Source organism: Antechinus flavipes, chromosome 1 (genome assembly GCF_016432865.1).
Source record: "Antechinus flavipes isolate AdamAnt ecotype Samford, QLD, Australia chromosome 1, AdamAnt_v2, whole genome shotgun sequence".
In the NCBI taxonomy this organism is placed as follows: domain Eukaryota; kingdom Metazoa; phylum Chordata; class Mammalia; order Dasyuromorphia; family Dasyuridae; genus Antechinus; species Antechinus flavipes.
Genome location: NC_067398.1, coordinates 582,708,038 through 582,730,194, shown reverse-complemented (window position 1 = coordinate 582,730,194; position 22,157 = coordinate 582,708,038). Strand labels below are relative to the sequence as shown.

Sequence of the window (22,157 nt, the reverse complement as noted above, 5' to 3'; positions counted from 1 at the left end):
TTTTTTCCCCTCTCTCCCTCCTCCCCCCCCCCCCCAAGATGGCAAGCAGTCCTATATATGTTAAATATGTAGCAGTATATCCTAGATACAATACATATTTGCAGAACCGAACAGTTCTCCCACTGCACAGGGAGAGTTGAATTCATCAGAATACATCCTCATACAATATCGTTGTCGAAGTGTATAATGATCTCCTGGTTCTGCTCATCTCACTTAGCATCAGTCCATGTAGGTCTCTCCAAGCCTCTCTGTATTCATCCTGCTGGTCATTCCTTACAGAGCAATAATATTCCATAACATTCATATACCACAGTTTACCCAGCCATTCTCCAATTGATGGGCATCCATTCATTTTCCAGTTTCTAGCCACTACAAACAGGGCTGCCACAAACATTTTGGCACATACCGGTCCCTTTCCCTTTTTTAGTATCTCTTTGGGGTATAAGCCCAATAGAAACACTGCTGGATCAAAGGGTATGCACAGTTTGATAACTTTTTGGGCATAATTCCAGATTGCTCTCCAGAATGGCTGGATTCGTTCACAATTCCACCAACAATGCATCAGTGTCCCCATTTTCCCGCATCCCCTCCAACATTCATCATTATTTTTTCCTGTCATCTTAGCCAATCTGACAGGTGTGTAGTGGTATCTCAGAGTTGTCTTAATTTGCATTTCTCTGATCAATAGTGATTTGGAACACTCTTTCATGTGAGTGGTAATAGTTTCAATTTCTTCATCTGAAAATTGTCTGTTCATATCCTTTGTTATATGTTTATATTTTTATATTTTTATATATTTTTATTTTTAAATATATTTTTATATTTTTAAAGAATCTTGGATAATTTAGATGTATGCAAGGGAAATGCTTAGCAAAAGGGGATCTGTTAAGATCTCATCTTGCTCTACCATATCAAATGTTTCATTATATTCAGCAAATACAATAAATGCAACAGAATTCTGTACTCAGTACATTTTTCCATATTACTGAAGGCTTGTTCCTTTCTAATGCTCCTATCGAGGATGTCTTCAATGTATGTGTAGATTATTCTCATAAAAACATTATATAGATGGGTAAAACTATATAGGCTGATAATTGTTGATGTTCTCTTCATCTCCTCTTTTGGGTAATAATGATAATATTCAAGTTTTTTTCCCCGCATCTTTAGCATTTTCTCCTCCTTCAGGTTCCTTGTGTATTCACCCTGCAATACTCTTAAAATCACATCATCATTCCTCTCCCACCTCACCTCCCAAACCAACATAAATAAATCCTTTATGTATACTCAGGCTAGTCCTGCATTTTTCCTGTCTTTGTTCTCAGGGCCATTACTACCTCCTTTATAAGCAAATCCAGATCTATGATTTTAGCCACCAAATATAGTAGTCCAAGCCTTAATGGTGAAAATAATAATAATGATGATGCTAATTGATAGCTATCATTTATAAGAAACTTTTTACATTTGCAAAGGGCTTTGCAGATGTTAATTCATAAACAATGTATTGTAACAAGCTTTTAAATACTGTTATTATCCCCATTTTAGATATGAGAAAACTGGGACAAAGATTGGTTTTGTGATTTGCCCCAACTAATAAGTGTCTGAGATAGAATTTAAACTCTTGACTCCAAGAACAATGTTCAATACAAAACTTTGCAGATCTTTTCCATCATTTAGCTGTGATTTGCCCTTCCAGTTTTATTCACAAATGCTCTTGATGTGACTTTGCTTAGCTAGGTTGCTTGCCAAGTTTTCTTGAATCTGGCTTTGCTCTCCACTGCTTCTGTCTGTTTTATTAGGTGATATGCTTCATAATTTTTCCATCATACTTCTTTATAGGATTTTATAGGCAAGTTTATGTCCTAAATCAATGTTGGCCTTGGCTGCCACTTCTTTCCTTTTGGCAATCAAATCCAGTGGCTGTTAACAAGGTTTGTGTTTTCTTTGATTCTCCTCATTTTGGTAAATGATTTATATTAAACTCAGAATGGCATAGTAGATAGAAAACCATCTCCAGCGTCAGCATAGCATGAGTTCAAGTCCTTGTTATGACTTTTACTTATTGTGTGACCCTGGGCAGGTCACTTAACTGTTCCCAGGAAACTCTGTAAGACTGTGAATTTTGTAAAAGAAGTCAATCTATATTATTTCTCACAGGGAACTTTGTATACTAATGAAAATATAGGTCTAAAAACAAAAAAAAACCATTCTGCATTAAATTATTATAATTGATATCAGTGTCTTTTCTTCATCTATATCCCTTTGATTTTTTTAATTTTTAAAAATATCTATTTATTTAAAATTAAATAAAAAATAAGAAAAAATAAAATAGAAAAAGAAATACAGAAAAATGAAAATAAAAAACAAAACATTGCCACATTCCCAGCAGATGATAATTTATTTAAAGAGGTCAAGGTGGACCTATTTGTATTATACCCCATATCTTTTTCCTTACTTTTCTTTTAATGTTATCTTAATTTAGAATTTTACTCCACCAAGCCAGTGGCTTGACTGGGTCCACATAATTGATTTAGAAACTACTCCCACATTAGTAATGAGTCATTTTCTATCTCTTAAAATAAAATAAAAAATAAAAATTAATTTCAGTTTTCATAACATTATTTTATAACATTATTCATCATATCTAGTACTTTATGATTCTTTTCCTGAAGGACACACACACACACACACACACACACACACACACACACACACACACAAAAAGTCTAACACCTTTCTTTTGCAGATAAAGAATTGGGACTGAAATTGCTTAGGGTCACATAACTAATAAGTACCTAAGGAGTCTTCCCAATTCCAGGTCCAGGAATCCATGTACAATTCTTTAGGCAAGGGGCTTCTGGGCATTCTGCAAGTATTTGGCTTCTCTCATTCCTGGTTCCTGATTCTTATGCTCCCATATATTTTCTTGTGCCTCATCTACTTCCAAATATGAATTGAAGTCACTGAGTATTAAAATATGCTCAAATGTATGTTTGATCTTTTTGATTTGAGAATGCTCCACAATGATGTAGATGCCACCTATTCTGTGTCCTTGAAGATTTAAATATTGCATTTTTATTTATTTTGTTAAACATTTTCCAATGGCAAATCCACACCACAGCAAGAATTTCCACTCCCCACAACATCTCCTACCAAACATTCTTTCAGCCTCTGCTTGAAGACCTAATTTGGAAAGTTTTAATGATTTTTTTCATAATTTTTTCTTCCTCTTCCTCTCCTATAACATGTCATGGTACATAAACTGCAATTATCATGAGGGTTATTTTGCATACTCTTACTATAAGCACTGCAGTATGAGATGAGTAAATGTCCCATGAAATGATGTTTCTTGTTGCCTTTGGATACATGATAAACCAAATCTGCCAAGTCCTTGATTTACTTCTCCAAGGAAAACGGTGAGCTTTTCTTCCACTTCACTGCAATTTCTTTCTTCTTTTTCATCTCTATGAATCAATCAGTCCCTCTATAAATATGCCCAGTAGTTGTTGATCATTAGAAAAGCATCTCACATTTGGAGTGCCAAGAGCAAAGCTAATGTTTATAGATGATCTAAAAATGGTTCCTTTTCTACTACTGTTGTTGCTTTCGTACCAAATAAGATCAGGAGCCATTTTGAATTTTTCTTTGTTCCACAAGTTGCTGTGGCCAAAAAAATTAATTGCCAAGTGATCCATCAATTAAAGATGAACCTCTGTTTTCTTTAGCCAGGGTAGTTCTTGGGAAGTAGCCTTTATGAATTGCTACCGGAGCCATGAAGCCTTCTCAGCATGGGAGAATGTGCTGGTTTCATCTTGCAATCTTCTGGCATAGCCTCTGAGAAACCAGGGTCACCACCTCCATGTTTTGGTGAGGTAGTAAAGGAGGACTTTGATGAATAATATCCAATACTATCATACAAATGAGAATGTGTGATAAGTGCAAAGAAATATGAGATGTCTGAATGATCCCTGAATCTAAGCTATCCCTCTATTTAATTAATGCTCTCATTACCTCTTACCTGGCCTACTGAAATAGCCTCCTAACAAGTCTCCTTCCAGTCTTCTTTCCCCGATTTATCTACTGTCAAAGTTGTATATAAATATTTATATAAATGTACACACAAATATATGTGCATGTATATGTGTACATATGTACACATATACTCACATACATGTATGTGTATATATGTATATATCATATTATTCTCCTTCTTAAAAACTCTTAATGCCTCCTGTCTACTTAATGTTATACCAACTGCTTAGTCTAACATTCAAAGCCTTTCATAATTTGACCTGGTCATAAGTAGATCTACACTTATTATCTGTTTGTTACTTCTTCATTTTATTATCAGCAAAATGGCCTTTGAGATTTTTTTCTGTTCTTAAATCTATAATCCTGCCTTTTCAGTCTCCTTTTTTACTACTCTCTTTCAAAAACTATATTCCATCCAAACTGGATCCCTTCTCCATCCTCAAATTCATCCATCTTGTTCCTACCTCCATCCTTGGTCCAAACTATTTTCTGTGCCCAAACCCATTATTTCTCAACCCCATCACTATCCTTTGAAATCCTTCTACCCTTTCAGACTTAGCCAGGTGCCACCATCTCCTCACCTACAAGGGATCTGAATGCCTCAGATCTTTTCTATGAAGTAGTCATGTTCTAAGTCAGGGGTTCTTAACTTTTTTTATGTCATAGACCTTCTTTGGCAGTCAAGAGCAGTCTATGACTGCTTCACTCAACAATGCTTTTAAAATGCAAGAAAAATATGAACTACAAAGGATTCTTCTGAAATACAATGGATTACTTTGAAATATAAAGAAAGTATTTATATTGAAACACAGTAATCAAAATATTTGTTTTAAAAAGTTCATGGGCCCCAGATTAAGAACTCCGTTCTAAATTATATTTCACTTATTTATGGCCCTTATAAATGTTGCCAGAGAGTAAGTTCCTTGAGAACTTTTTTATTCGTTGTTGTATACCCAGAATCCGGCATAGCCACTTATATATAATAAGCCTAATGGATGTTGGTACTTCTAACAGAGTCACCTATGAGACCCTGAGGTATATTGAGAGAGCCCTTAATAAAAATTTCAGGAAGCAACCATAAGCAGTCCTGGATGAAATCTCTTTTTTTCTTTTTAAAGTTTTTTTTTTATTTTCAAAACATATGCATGGATAATTTGACAACATTTGACCCTTGCATAGCCTTGCGTTTCAGATTTTCTCCTCCTCCTCCCTGCTCCTTCCCTTAGATGGCAAGCAATCCAATATGTCAAACATGTTAAAATATATGTTAAACTGGATGAAATCTAAAGTCACGGAATTCAATCCTCTCATCTGTCAGAATTGGCTTATTCCTTGTATCCATAACACCTCTTCCCTGTGACAGTGAGGTTCCTTCCAGTGCTAAGATTTTGGGATTCAATGATTCCCAGACGTTGATATTAAAGGAACTATATTGCCATTATAATAGCTAGCTTTGATATAGCCCTAGAAGGTTTATAAAGCACCTTACACATTAATTCATATGATTCTTGAAATCATATCTAGTAAGCTAGGCACTATTATTATCCCCATTTTATAGACAAGGAAATATAGGTTAGAGAGGTTAGGTAACTTGCCCAGACTCATACCACTAGAAAATGTCTGAGGCAAGATTTGAATTCAGCCCAGCACTCTCTCCACTGTACCACTTAGCTGACTAACCTACATCTCTAGATTGGACCTTTGGGATGGATGTCCAGAAGACTGGCCTCTAATAGACCTCAGAGATCTCAAACTCTGGTACTCTGGACCTTGGGAATATCCACAGCTGTTATATATTAAGTGGACTATAAGCCAAAACTGGGAAACATCTGTTCAGAATGCTGGTGCCTCAGAGCATCTGGCCACACATCTTGGGTATTTTGGCTGCCGATTTGTGACAAAACACCCCGAATTAAGGCAACAGGAACATACTGGAATTAAACATTGGCTCCTAAAAGATTTCCTTGGCTTTCAAAATCTTACCCATTTAGGTTCTTAGCAGATTTAGGACATCAGAATTGGAGGGGTTTCTGTCAGTGAAGGGTCTGAATATGAGAACAGGAATTGAGAAGGGAGGGCAGAGGACTATTTGCCCCTTTTGTCTGATGCGCTTTTAATTTTTGCTGAAACAATTTAAAGGGACTACTGCAACATAAAGTGGTTGTTACAGAGTAGCCTCTGTTCTCTGAAAGTCATTTTCATTTCCTGAGCACTGAAGCTTAGCAGATAGTTGCCCTTCAAGTGCTGAACGTCTACCTCTGACGACTACTGTGTGATCCTAAGTAAGTCACAGTGTTCTAGGTTAGTGATGTGAAATTCAAATAGAAATGTGGGCCCCCAAACCATACATAAAGATTCCTTTCCAGCCACATGATGACTGGATGCCCTCAGGACCATTTTTAATATATTTTTAATCTGGTTTTGACAATCCTTAGGAGTTTTGCAGGCTACACATCTACATATAGTCAGTGGACTCTGTGTGTGTGTGTGTGTGTGTGTGTGTGTGTGAGAGAGAGAGAGAGAGAGAGAGAGAGAGAGAGAGAGAGATTTCTATTTTAGGAAACTGTTAAAATTATAAGTTGCAAGTAAAAAGTGCACAGCGAAGAACAAAAGAAAACCCACAAGAAAGCAAAGACAGTTCTGAACATAATGTGTAGCATTTATTATGTATGATTTCTAGAAATGGAAATTTATTACTTTTTATTTTGAATCCTCTCTTATGTTCTCCTGTGCACAGGGCAATTTTTTTTCCTACCTTATATTTAAGTTTAAAAAACAACAACAACAAGTTGCAGAAAGGGGTCTGATCTGCATTGGAAAAAAGAGTTTTCCCATCTGAGAGTTTTCTATACCAATTAAATTATAAGTCCTATTACTATGAATAAGATTTCACCAGAGTTAACTCAGTTTCTACACTGAAAAAAATCTGATGAACAAGGAGATACCTCTTGGTTTTCTGTCTCATTTGAAAAGAATGTAGGAAAAACTCTGTAAACAAGTCAATTTTGAAGCTTAATGAGGGTCAGGCTATCTGGCTAGCCTTGTCATATTACCTTGAGATTTGTTTCTTTGCTAACAACAGGGTGGTTATAAAAATAAAAATGAAAAAAACACCACCATTTAAAGTTTTCAATCCAAATGAATAAACAGTCAAAACTATTACTGAATCGATTGCTTTTTTAATATTCCAAGAAAGGAAGATTGTAAATTCCGTAGAAGTCATTTAAAGCAATAAACCCTGAAAATAGTTTTGAAGGATTCTACCAAATATATTTCTTCCAATCTTCTTTAACCCATGTATTAACAGTGTGCCACAAAAACAATGGTCTTTAGGGGAATTCCAGGAAGCTACCACTCTGAATGTTTTCCAAGCGACACATGGGGGAAAGCTCTCTTCTTTTAATAATACCTTTATTGTAAAATCAATTTTGCAGACTTAAAAAACATCAGCACTATAGACTCTTGGAACTGGAAGATGACCCAATTTAGTGCTACTGTAGACCAACCCTGACTTCAGTAGGGATCTCCTCCATAATATCCCCAAGAAGTAGTCTTTCAGCTTGAAGACTTCCAGTGACAGAAAGAAGAAACAAGAATTTTTAAGTGTTTACTACATTCTAATCACTGTGCTAGGTAAGCACTGGAGATACAAAAAAACAAAAATAAAGGTGGTTCTTGCCCTCAGGGAATTTATATTCTAATGAGGGAAGACAACACACAAAACAGAATTTGAAAGGTCTGAGATAACATTCTCAGAAGAGGACCATGACATCAAGGATGGGATGCCATGACAGGCAAGTGAAGGGAGGGCTGTGCAAAGTCACCACTGGCAAGATATAGATTAGGCTGACTAGAGATATGAAGGGAAAAATGAAGGTATCCACAAGAGCATGGTTTTGAAACCTAGAAAGTCAGGAACAGAGTCAAGAGGGGAATAAAGACAGACCAGCCTCAGTCATTTCACAAAAGAGGCTCCATGAGGAACTCACCAACGAGAGAAGAGAAGCTGGAATGGCAAAATAATAGTGCAGAATCAGAAGTCTGCAAGGGTGGTTAGATGTTCCAGGGTCAGGAGACCCAGGCAAAAAAAGGAAGTTCTGTGTTACTCCAGCCCCCATAACTATCGTCCATGGTGGGAAAAGGCTAATTACTCCCACTAACTACCAACCAATTGATGAACAGAAGGTGAGATGTGATTTTGAAGACCAGGAACAGAGCCAACTAGAATAACTCATTACTTTTTGAGACAACTTATTTTATAATTAAGTAGCTTTATCTAGTTCTGTGGAAAATAAATTTGTCATCCTCATCACTATCAATAACAACTACTCACCAACTGTCATTAATGGATAGGTAAACTAAAAAGCCATTGGAACCTCCCGGACTACTGGCAGTGCTTCTAGTACAGCCCATCAAACTCATCTAGGAGATAAGAGGACAGCATTCCCCCCACCTAACCACCAAAACAGGAAGGAAAGCCTACCTACTTGAAGCAGCAAGGTACATAGGGAAGAGACAGAACTACAATGAAAACAGTTTAGGGTCTTTGCGGCAATCACTGGCCCTGTTTCCAACTTAATCCCTAAAGTCATCATCTAAGAACTCAACCCTTGTAGAGATGAGATGCAATTTCCTCTAAAGGTGTAGCTTCTACCTCTTCAGCAATCGCAGCTTTTGAAGACCCAGAAATGAAAAAAATCTTGTCAAATAATTCCACATTGGAAATGGAGACAGTTTTATCAGTGGAAATGTCATTAAAAAAGATGCTGTACCATCTGCTTTGATACTTCATTCTAACTATCACGGGACCTTTTCATTTGACTTCTAGCTGAAGAATGTGAGATCCTTGAGAGCAGGGGCCATCTGGCTTTTCTATTTGTATCTCTAGTGCTTAGCAGAGTGTTTTACACATTGTAAGCACTTAATAAATGCTTTTTCTTTCTTTCATTCACTCATTTACTCATTCTTTCATTTAAAGGGCTTTAAAAACTCCAGTGGGAACCTTTAAAAAGTCTTTTTGAGACTGATAATACTCTTTATTTGCTAAGACAGAGCACCTGCCAACCAGGACTTGGACACCCGGAGAAAGCAGCATAACAGTGTATAAACAAACATCTCTTTCCTTCCCCAAGGTAGATTGGTTAAGAGTAATTTTTCATTTTTGGAAAATACCAAACCATTATTCACCATATTAAAAACTACTGAGCATAAAGTGAGACAAATGGTTTATCATCAAAGAAATTCCTTCCCATTCCCTCCTCTTCCTCTTAAGCTTCTTCACTAGCATCTCCTGGTAGCAATTAGGGATAGAAACCACTTGAGAGTAGTGATTATCTTATTTTTAAAATTTATATTTCCCATCCTGAGTACAGTACTTGACACATAGCAGGAACTTAATAAATATTTCTGACTGATTGACACATGTACTGACATACTGTTTCAAAAGACCAAGCCACATGTTTCTAGTGACCAGAAATTGAAATGTAGCAAGGCTCAGCTGCCTGGTATAGAAAAATAAAAGGAAACAGCTTTGATACCAGGAAAATGGAGAGAAAGAGATTTATGTCTGCCTTGAGAAGGAATGGATTCTCTCTCACTGTTGGTCTTCAGATGGAAGCTAAGTGAACATTTGCCAAGTATGTTGTAGCAGGGATTTTTAAAAAAGTATTAGTTATATTAGATGGTATTTAGTGGTGTAATTGAATTGATTTTTTATTTAAAAATATTCTTATTGTTATTTTTTTATCACTTAGATTTTCCTTTGTATTTCTCCTTCTCACTCCTTCCCAGAGCCATCCCTAATAACAAAAAATTCTTCAAAAAAAGAAACAGAAGCAACACTTTTAGCAAAACCCATTAAATCATTGAAAAATAAAAGATGTCATATGAAACTGTGGAATTTATTTTATAATGTTGTTTTGACAGAGATAGTATAATACAACAGGAAGAGCATTGTTTTTGAAATCTGAGTAACTAAGTTCAAATGCTGAGGCTGACACTTCATACTTGTATAAACTTGGATAAGTAGTACTTAATCTCCCGGATCTCAGTTTTCTCATCCATAAAATAAGAGGGTTAAACTAGATAGCCTTTGAAATCTCTTTCAGCTAACTCTAAAATTCTGTGATTTTGTTGTTGTTCAGTCACGTCCAGTTCTTTGTGAAATTTTCTGGGGTTTTCTTAACAAATATTGGAGTGGTTTGCCATTTCCTTCTTCAGATGAGGAAACTGAGAAAAACAGGGCTAAGTGATTTGCCCAAGATCACACAGCTAAATAAATGTCTAAGGCCAGATTTGAACTCATGAAGATGAATATTTTCAACTCCAGGTCCAGTGCTCTATCCACTGTATCACCTAGCATCTCATTGTCATTTTGATCATTCTAAGTCTTCTCCTGAACAGGCCTTCCCCACAGATCCCCATTTCTTTTCATCTAGAATTTCTGTTCTTCCTGTTTCATTGGCTCTCCATCCTCTCCTTGATCCCAGTGAAACTAAATCCTTTATCTCTCTATTTTTCTGACATCAAAGCTACATCTTTTCCCCAACCAGACAAGGGAAGCCCTGGGAGTTTGTTGAACATAAAAGTAACAATAGGGTAGGAAGACAGTCAAGAAAGAAGAATGACACAAGTTGGAGTTGAAAGGAAAACAGGATTCAGAGATGGAGCCTTATCACAGAAGCACTACTGTTTACAGAGAAAGGACCATCATAATGATAGGAAATAGAGAAAAGGCATTCTGATCATTTAATCAACCATCATGCATTAGTTAAGCATCTAATGAGTTCCAATCATTTGCTAGGCACTAGGAACATGAATACAAAGAATGAAGCAATTACTGTTCACAAGAAGCTTGAAGTTTAATGGGGAAGACAAATACATATATAAATATATAGGATGGGTTAGGGATTGGACATGTGTGATTTCCCTGGCACAGGACCCCTAGATAAGGAAACTCCCTCTGCCCATGTAGAGCAGCACATTTTCTGCAGATTCCAATCTTAGAATTATCTAAAGCACAAAGAACCAAGTTTAGTGACTTGCTCAGGGTCTCACATACAGTAATATGTTTTAGGTAGATCTAGAACCCATGTCTTCCTGGTCTTAAGGCCCTATCTTCTGCTTCACTGTTACTCATACACACACACACACACACACACACACACACACATATATATATATATGTATATATATATATAGAAAGATTAGCTTTCCTAATCATCATCAAGTTATGGGGCATCAAGTAATTAAATACCATTTAATTTTGGAAGGAGAACACTAGCAATTTGGGGAATCAGGAAACAGTTTGCGTACAAGGTAGTGTTTGAGTTAAATTTTTAAAGAAGAGAAAGTTTACTTTAGATAAATGACCTTCCTAGCCAAAAGAAAGAATAATTTTTTCAAAGTCAAGTCAGATAACATTGTAAAGTGCTTTTCAAACCTTAAAGTTCTATATAAATGCTAGTGATTTCTATTGTTATTAATAATAGTATTCTTGTTATAAAAAGAAAATAGAGTGGATCTATTTTTCCAATCTTGGATTGGATTTATGGAACACTGCCTCTGGGAATGGGTTTTCCATATAGACTAATGGAAAATCATTTTAGTTGAAAAACAAGTTTTCTTGGACATTTCACAAACCCCTGTATACCTGAAATGATCTTGATGTGCAGACAGGGGAAGGCAAGATAGCAAGATATAGGAAAATGAAATTCTACTTACCGCATAGTTTATTCTGAAACACTGAAGTCAGAGTCTCAATCTGGCTGAAGTTGGCCACCAGGAAAATGTGGTCTTCATGAGGTTCACTTCCAATGGATTTCAAAGTGTTGTAGTCCACCTGACCCACACCAATGGCAAAAATCAAGATGCCCGAATTCCTAGCCTTTGCTGCTATTTCAGCCACTGGGTCCTGTGGTCTTCCATCTGTCACAATCATAATAATCCGGGGCACATTTTCCCTGAGAGGCCGAGCCCCCTCAGCTTCAGAAAACGCAATGTTCACTGCATACTGGATAGCTAACCCAGTCATGGTGCCAGTGGCCAAATGCATCATTCTCTTGACGGCTCTCTCCACCTCAGACTTTCTCTTGAAAGTCTTCAGTGAGAACTCATTCTTGACGGTGCTGCCATACTGGATCAGGCCCACCCTGGTGACATCAGGGCCAATGTCCAGGAATTGCAAGATGGTCACAATGAATTCCTTCACCTTTGCAAAATCATAGGGGCTGACACTGCGGGAGCTGTCAATGATGAAAACTAGATCTGCTTGCTTGTTTTCACATGAACTTTCTGGGAGAAAAGAAAAGCACAGATAATTAGGAGTGAACAATGTACACCTTGTGGGTTTGTTATCATTAATGGAGATAGAGGACAGAGAGAGAGAGAGAGAGAAAGAGAAAAAGAGAGAAAGAGAGAGAGAGAGAGAGAGAGAGAGAGAGAGAGAGAGAGAGAGAGAGAGAGAGAGGGAGAGGGGAAGGAAAGGAAGGAGGGAAGGAAGGAGGGAGGGAGGGAAGGAGGAAGGAGGGAGGAAAAAAGGAAGGAAGGAAGAAGGGAGGGAGAAAAAGAGCATTTATTAAAAATTTACTGTGTGCTAGGCAACATGGTAAGCAAAAAATATAGTTTCTGCCTTGAAGGAGTTTACATTCTATGAGGGAAATACAACCTATGTAGGTTTGTTCTTAAAGAGAACCAATGACATCAGGAAGTCAATGTCTTGAGTGGCAAGTGATGCACTAGTGGACAGGAGTTAATTGAATAAAGAAGCTCTTTGATAGATGAGCATTCTAAGAGAAAAACTGTGTCAAGTTCATACTAAAGTGAGGAATCACATAGCAATGATAGCATTCAGATTTCTCTAAACTATGAGATACAACAAGGAACTGATGGATGCAAAAAAATAAATCCTGTGATAGTGAAATGGTTATTTTATTTGAACTGCATGTTTCCATTGGGCTGGAACCAATAACCATATTTTATATAATCATAACCTTGAATAAAATAGTTGGATAATTAACTATATCATAATGTAGTTGCATATAATATAGATAATATATTTATATAATGTTTTATAAATATAACTTCAAATATATAGGGATTCATTATTAGCACTCATTGGGACCTAGTAATACAGGCTACCTGTGGATTTCACATCTAGCTCCCTACATGAGTATATCTTGTATATCAAGTGCCTTGCACACTTTATGGTACTGTATACATTGCAATTATTGCTGTTGCTTAAGAAGCATCATGGTATAATGGATATGCCATTGTCTTCAGAATGAGAAAGAACTGGGTTAGAATCCTCTGATATATTGGCTGTATGACTGGATGATGGAGTCATATATTTGGATCTAGAAGGCATCACAGAGATCATTCAACCTAACCTTCTCTGTTTACATATGAGGAAACTTAGGGACAAAGATGAAGAAACTTCCAAAAGTCTTATAGTTTAGACTAGAACCAAGGATTTCTGCATTGAACCAACTCCAACAAGAAGAGACGCAGATAGCATTAAGAGACACTGAAATGTGGTGGAAACAACACTAGACTTAGAATCAGAGTTGGCAACCAGACAATATTTGACTGGCTTGATTGATATTTTACCATAATAGTTGCTTGTCTCTTATTGACAAAACATGTTGAACTTTTAAAATAAAATTTAATTTTGGTGATCTTACTTTGGATAAGAAGATATGAATTCAAGTCTTTGTAGCTTTTGTGGTGACTTTTGATAAAATATTTCTCCAATCTGGGAGAGGGACTTTATACTCATATTACCTATAGAGGCAATGGGAATAGAGGAGAAAGCATACTGAACTTGCAGTCAGGAGGAAAATCTCTAAGTCTCAGTTTCTCATCTGTGAAATGGACATTTTTGTATTCATGGGATTTACTTCACAGGGTTGTGAGTCTAGTATATCAAGTATCTTACACACTTTAAGGTACTATATAATTTCAGTTATTATTGTTGTTGCTTAAGAGGCATCATGGTATAGTGAATAGGCCACTGACTTCAGAATAAGAGAGAACTGAGTTAGAATCCTCTGATACTGGCTCTGTGAAGGTTAAGTAGGATCTGGATCAGTAGAGAGGAAAGGGGAAGATACCATGGGGAGTACAAAGAAAGCGAGAAACAGTGTAAACAAAGGCTTTAAGACATAAATTAGCAAAAAGAATGTTGGAGACAGCAGGAGAATAATCTATAGAGAGCAGAGAATTTGGATTTGATGGAGAAGGGCAGTAATAAATCACCAAAACTTAGATTTATACAGGGCTTAGTACAAAGGGTATACATTTCTCCAAAATTACAGATGAGGAGACAAAGGCACAGTGAGATTATATGAATTGCCAAGGCACATATATCTAGTAAATGGCAGAATCAAGATTCAAATTTAAATCTTCAGATGGTCACTCAGTGTTTTTTTGAACCCTAAATTCAAGGCTAATGGATTTATATAATCCCTGACACTGGGGATCTGTTGAAAGTTCATGAGTAATAGTGACATGAAAATGTACTTTAGGGACATGTTATTCTAGTAAATGCATGACATTTCTTACTGCATCTACTCTAAATTCATAGCATTATACCAAATGTTCACAAGGTCAATTAAAAAGGAATTTATTAAGCATCATGCTCTATGTACCAAGGTGAAAATTTGGTCCTTGTTTTCAAGGAGGTCACATTCTTATGGAAGAAGTTAAACATCAAACACTCTGTGGACTTAGGTTTTTGCTTTGGAGAATGAGGAGGGCAAGAGCAGCAAGAACTCTCCAACTGAAGGAACTTCCAAAACAACCTAAAACAAAACTAACTAAAAAATGGAACTGATGACAAAAACATAAATACTTATATAGCCAACCAAATGTGGTAAATTGGATTAATTCTTTGTCTAATTCAACATTTAGTTAATCTGGTACCAGTTGTTGGTCCTTCATTTTCAAAGAGGACCAATGTCATCACAGAGTGATGTCTTGATTCTCTTGTGAGTTGGATTTAAGTGAGGCAGAACTGTACAGTCATCAGATTCACTCTCTTTTCCAGAGTCATCAAATTTCAGTCAAGAAGAAAAAAAATCAAGACAATAGGCAATGGCCCAGAATGTAGTGAATTCCAAGTTCCAAGCACTCCACAGCCTTGTTTTAGTCTCTTTTATGGACATTGGAATAAATTCTCAATTGCTTATTCTACCAGGTGAAGTCTTCACATACTTAACTACTAAAAACCCAAACCTCAGAAACAATATTCTGCCACTGCTGTCTCCCCTTTACTTTTGTTTTGATTTTTTGAATTTGAGCCAACTTCTCCATACCCCTTCCCCATATCTTATCCTTTTAGTTGCATTATCATTTAACTCTTAGACTTAGTTTATTCACACTGAAAATATGACCCTCAATTGAGCAATGATTTCTCAGTCACAGACCCTTTCCTACTCTGCTCCCCAAACCTCAGAACCTCAGACACCTCCACCATAGAAGACCTTGACAACACTGAGCCTGACCCCCAATATAAAGTCTTAGATAAATGCTGTCCAAGGTATTTTTCACACTCATGATATCTAACATCAAAATTGAATTAGTGGTGAAATTGTATGATAGTCAAATCCACAAACATAAGACTTATATGTTATCAGAGAGACTAGTAATATTTAGAAGATGGTGACAAAACAGTTGTTATTCATCACATTTAATAATGACACAGATAATCAGGTTTTGTGTTATAGTAGGAAGAACACTGGATATAGAATCAGATATCCTGGATTCAAATCCTGATCCTTGCCAAAAAAAATCTTTTTCTCTATGCCTGTTTCCTGATTCAGAAGATGAACAGAATGGACTAGATAACTTCATAAGTTATTTTATTTTTAAGGGGAACTCTTTATATTGGAGACATGCTGAAATATTTTTTAAAAAGGTTATGTTGGCATGAGGGATATTTTAAGGTTCTCAGGATTCCTGCACTGAAGTCCTCCAATATCTCATTGTAGTATGAAGGCAGCTTTGGGATCTCAAAAAGTATACAAATGGAATATTAGCTCTAGAGTGGCTTTGATGAGAATCTCTTTAGCTATCATTCCAGAAGGAGCCCAATTAAGTTCTGAGAGTCTCATGGATTAAGCTGGCCAACAAGTGCTAAATGTTTTTGATCTGAGGATTTCCCAAAGAATGTCAACTAATAGGTAGGTTGGGATTTGCAGTGGTGGACAGGCAAATGCATTTCTAAATATTTAATAACTGGCTCTCTAAGGGAAAAACAACTATGTATGACACACTTTTAAATTTAAATGACACACTTTCCCCATTTTCTTATCTTTAGTCTTAACAATAAATCAAGTACTGATATGTTCAGTTATTTTTCAGTTATATCTGACTCCCTATAATTTAATTTGGAGTTTTCTTGGCAAAGATACTCCATATCCTTTTCAACTCATTTTACAGATGAGGATTAAGGCAAACAAGAGTTAAGTGACTTGTCCAGAGTTACACAGCTAGTAAAATTGTCTGAAGTGAAATTTGGATTCATGAAGAGTTTTCCTGATGCCATTTCCAATGTTCTATCTACTGCACTACCAGGATGGGAGTCATGAAGAACTGAGTTCATTTGTGGCCCGACATGACAAGGAAGGAAGAAAAGAAGAAAAGTCATAACTTTATTTCCTCATTGTAAAATGAGCTGGAGAAGGAAATGGCAAACCACTCCAGTATCTTTGCCAACAAAACTCCAAATGGGGTTACAAAGAGTAGGACATAACTGAAAATGCTAAATAATAATAACAAAAATATTGTTTATTATTATTATGTTGCTATTATTATCTCTTTCCTGTAATGCACTGCTTTTTCTTGGATCTCCTCTTCTTGGAACCCCTATTTTTCATCAAATCTCAGCCGAAGTATCATATCTTTTAACTAAGTGCTACAGAATAGAGGTGTCAAATATCACTCCCACAGGTCACTTTGTACCAGCAACGTTCCTGCTGATGCCAAATTCAGGTTAAAGTGTATTTGAGAAATATTTAACAAAATATGTAAAAATATAATAGGACAGATAATGTTCATATGTGGTTTTCTTTTTTATTGAAGCTTTTTATTTTCAAAAGATATACAAGGATAATTTTTCAATATTGATCCTTGCAAAGTCTTGTGTTCCAATTTTACCCCTCACCCCCTCCCCTAGATGGCAAGTAATCTAATAAATGGTAAACATGGTAAAAAATATATGTAAATTGAATATAGGCATACATAAAAAGCTATGTTGTGCTCCACCCTCAGTTCCCATAGTCCTCTCTCTGGTATAGATGGCTCTTATCATCACAAGATCATTGGAACCTGAATCATCTCATTGTTGATGAGAGTCACATCCATCAGAACTGATCATCATATAATGTTGTCATGTACAATGATGTCCTGGTACTGTTCATTTAACTTAGCATCAGGTGGTCATATAAGTCTCCCCAGGGTTTTCTGAAATCATCCTGCTCGGTTCTTATAGAACGATAATATTCTACAACATCCATATACCATAATTGTGGTTTTCTAAGATAATACATGGCAGGCAGGATTCCTTATGTACTGTTTAGAGGCCTCCGTTTCTATTTGGGTTTGACACTCATGCTCTAGAGAATTCTCTAAGGCTAGAAGTTGCAGAGAAGGTGCTGATCAGCTTTGGTAGAGGGAGTTTCTTCATGCAGGAATTCCTTTATCACAGATATTATAGATCAAGTTCTTGTCCTTGTGCCCTGTGATTATCATAGTGCCAGGCACCTAATAAACGTTTGCTGGTTAAATCATAGATTAAGAAACTACTGAGGCAACCTCCTGCATTTTTTGAAATCCTCATTGATTGGCAGTTTTACATCATATGATTTGTAACCTATTGCACTGGTTCAGAATTTTCCTCTTTGCAACTTTCACCCACTGGTCCTAGTTCTGTCCTATGGCACCAAGCAGGATAAACCTAGCATTTAGCATGGAATCTTGCCAAGCTTCATAAATGGTGAAATCAAGGTTTGAGATGACTTCTTTTTCCAAGCATTTCAGACCTTTGAAGGTAACTATCATGTTATTCTCTCCAGCACTGCCCCCCACCCAGTTTGCTCTTCTTCATACTATTCATCCCCTAATTCATTTCCTATAAGAGAAGTAATTCATTTGGACCACTACTTTATTGCAATCAGTATTAATCAATTTGATAGAATTATATCAATGTTCTGTCTATAAGCCCCAGAGCTGTGAGCTGCAGATTCTAAGTTCACTTGTTTATCTAAAAGAAATTAACTAAAGGCTTTCCACCCTTGTTTTGTCTTGTTCTTGTGACCAAACCCAGTGTGGCAGAGATCACAACTACATGGAAAGTCGCCCAAAATATTTTTCTATCTCTGGACCAATCACCAGTCCAACAGGAGAACCATCTTATGACCACTGACCATGTTATGCCTACTTAGATCACTGACTGTGATAGTTTCACTCAACTTGTGACCCTGTGGATTTTCATATTTTGACCTATGTATTATAGGTTAACCAATGAAGTCACTGTTCTATATTTAATATAACTATAACCTTATAAAAGTAAAGTGCTAAGGGAAGGCGGCATCTCAGATCATGAGGAGGATCTGAGGTCCACTTCATTACAGGGAACTATGAACCCTTTAATAAAGTACCATTGATTCAGAGCTCTTCCTCTATCTCTTTTAATGTAAATGGCATAATTTTAATCTCCACACATGTGACATAATTTTGAATCTATTCATTTTAGATAACTACCAGCTTGCCAGAATTCTTTCTTTAAGGAGACACTTAGAATGGAATTCAATAGAGTCAATGGAAAGAGCATTAACCAAATCTCTACTATTACTTACTAGCTGTATATCATTGGTCAAGTCATTTAATCTCTCTTAATCTTTCTCATCTGTAAAATGAGAGAAATGTACCACATAGCTTCTTATGTCCTATCAATTTCTTGATTTGTGATCCTATGAGCCCATATGTGTTCCAACCAAGAGAGAGCATAGTGGAGCTACCATCTTATTCCTTTGGATAATAACTTTAAATATAGTCAAACATTTGAATGTCAGGTCATACTACTAATTCATAATGAACTTGCCTTCTATTAACTCTTACCTTTCCATACTCTCAAAGGTATTTTTCACATGAGCTGCTTTCTAATTATATCTCTCCCATCCCTGTACTTGTAAATTTCCTGGAGGAGATAGGAAGCTACAGCAGATTCTCAGGTGAGACTGATATGATAAAATCAGTGTTTATGGAAGAGGAGTCTGGTAATAATGTGTTCAGATTGAACTGTAGGGAAGAGAGAGTGGGTGTGGTGACCCAAGCTGGGAAGCCATTCCAGTAATCCAAATATGAGATAATTATGAGCTTCAACTAGGGTGTTACTGAAGAAAGAATCAATCCAAGAGGCGTTTTAAGAAAAGAAAGGACATAATGTCAAAAAAGAAAAATACTGAAGAGTTCCCATATGCCTCAGTCCTCAAGTAGTCAGGTATAAGCAATAAAAATAATTCAGGTCTAACCATGAAATCCCTCTCAAAGGCTAACTTGGATAAGGACAAAAAAGGATGGGAAAATGACAGGATGTCTGGAAATTACTGAGGCAGATATAGTCTGCAAAAATGTAAGTGTCTATAGTTTGTAAAAAGACACATGTAGGTTTTTTTTTCCCTCCTCCTGGTCTGTTTCTTCTTTTACAACATGACTAATATGGAAAGATTTTTTTTTACATGATTGCACACATATAAACTATATCAAATGACATACCGTTTTAGAGACAAGAGAGGTAAGAGAGGGAGGAAGAAAATTTAGAACCAAAATCTTTTTTAGAAATGAATATTAAAATTTGTTTTTACATATAATTGGAAAAATAAAACACTTAAAAAGAGTATAGGAAAAACAATAAAGACATGTATACACACACATTTTTCCCCTTACCATAAGTGTAGGCAACTAGATAGACCTGAGTTCAAAATCAACCTCAGACAGTAACTAGCTATATAACCCTGTGTGATGTACTCTCTGCCTCAGTTTCTTTTTTTTCCTTTTTTTAAAAAATTTTTTATTTAATAATTACTTTATATTGACACTCGTTTCTGTTCCGATTTTTTTTTCCCTCCCTCCCTCCACCCCCTCCCCTAGATAGCAAGCAGTCCTTTATATGTTGGATATGTTGCAGTATATCCTAGATACAATATATGTTTGCAGAACCGAACAGTTCTCTTATTGCACAGGGAGAATTGGATTCAGAAGGTATAAATAACCCGGGAAGAAAAACAAAAATGCAGATAGTTCACATTCGTTTCCCAGTGTTCTTTCTTTGGGTGTAGCTGCTTTTGTCCGTCATTTATCAATTGAAACTCAGGTCTCTTTGTCAAAGAAATCCACTTCCATCAAAATATGTCCTCATACAATATCTGCCTCAGTTTCTTCATCTACAAAATGGTGATAATAATTGTGTCTACTTCCCAAAGTTGTTATAATTTTTACAGGTACTTTGCAAATCTTAAAGCACTATAAAAATGCTAGTTATGCTTATAATTATGATTGTTAGTATTCTCATGAAAGAGGGACCAAAATGCCCAGAAGTATGAAGTGATTTCCCAAAAGGAAGAGATTTAGAACTAATGCCTCAGAATACAGGACCCTTCTGCCCAACAACTCTGCTATCCCAACATACACATGTGAGTTAGGACTGTGTGAGAAAAGGAATCCCAAGGGTTTGCTGAATCCCAGGGCTTGCAGCTGCAAGGAAAGAGAAAAGAGCCAGAAATCAAACAGTGAGCCTAGTCATAAAAATAAGAAATGGAAAAGATCCATTAGGTCATCTTGTCCGGGTGGATTTGCCAAAAGCTGGACCATTCCTTAGACTTTGTGCTCGCTTGCTCAGTCCGGGCTAAGTCCAAAATTCTTTGGGGAAGAGACTTTTTCCATTAGAATGTCTCCCAACAATGGGAGGTCTCGATAAGGCATCTGGGATACCAGAACGTGACTTTGGCAGGTGGACACATTGAATGTGGGTTTCACAAACCAGGAGTCTAAGACACTGGAGTTTCTGAGACCCATGGTAACAACAACAACAATAACAAGGGAGTATCAAAATGGAGAGACTGTCTTCTATTTCTCTTTTCTCATTTGGTCCTCACAAGAATCCGTGTGAAAGGAGCAGAGAAGATAGGATTATGCACATTTGACAGATTAGTAAACTGAGGCACACAATGAGTTTGGGAGTGTTTTATAAGGGGTGATTTATGCACGGGAAAGAGTTGGCCTGGATAATCTTAATGACCCATTAGAACTATGAGATTCCATCTTCTATTTAGGGTAGAAAAGGAAGTACAAAACTTGAGGCACTATGGAGTTTAGTTGAAATGACATTTTCTGAACAGTAATATAATTCACCATTGGATTAGTACATGGACCATTTCCTTAACAAACAGGATAGATTCTTTAGGTCATAGAATCCCAAATTAAGAAGAGATCCTGCATCTGGATAGAAATCCTCTGGATAACCAGCTTGTAAATACACAGAAGTTGGTGACAATGTATCAGTAAATATCTATTATGTGTCAGGCCCTGGGCTAAGAGCTGGGGACATAAAAAAGAGGCAAAAGATAGTTTCTAACCTCAAGGAGTTTACAATCTAAGGGCACTAACTCTGCAGATGCTGTAGCCCCAGCCTCCTCAGCAGCCATAAACCTGAAAAGAAATTTCTCACCACCAAAGACCTTGGCAATGGCAAATGGTTCAATATCAAAATTCCATTGGTGATCATTTAACCAATGGAAACTACATGGGAGAAGATGTATTGCCATCTATCAGCCTTGCTCCTGTAATCTAAGGACCATGGGGCCTTTTTATCTGCCCTCGTAGCCAAAACCTACATATGTTGTCCCTGTTGGACTCTAAGCAAGGACTGTCAGATTTTTCTATTTGCATCCCTAGCACTTAACACAAAAACTGCTTAAGTTATGCCTTTTCACTTGTCCATTCAGGCTGCTTTAAAGATAGCCAGTGAGGGAGAAGCTATCACCTCTTGTGGCAGCCCATTCCCTTTCTGAATAGTTCTATTTAATAAGCAAGTTCCAAGTCTAAGCAAAGAATAAATTCTGAGTAAGCTA

At 36.6% G+C, this 22,157-nt stretch overlaps 1 protein-coding gene across 1 annotated transcript in view; it reads right to left on the bottom strand.

The window, feature by feature from the left end:
• Nucleotides 1–22,157, bottom strand: part of MATN2 (matrilin 2) — a 217,176-nt gene that overhangs the window by 111,382 nt on the left and 83,637 nt on the right. Inside the window, exon 4 of the mRNA XM_051974444.1 lies at nt 11,752–12,321. Coding sequence (XP_051830404.1) covers nt 11,752–12,321 — 570 coding nt within the window. The remainder of the gene's footprint in view (nt 1–11,751; nt 12,322–22,157) is intronic.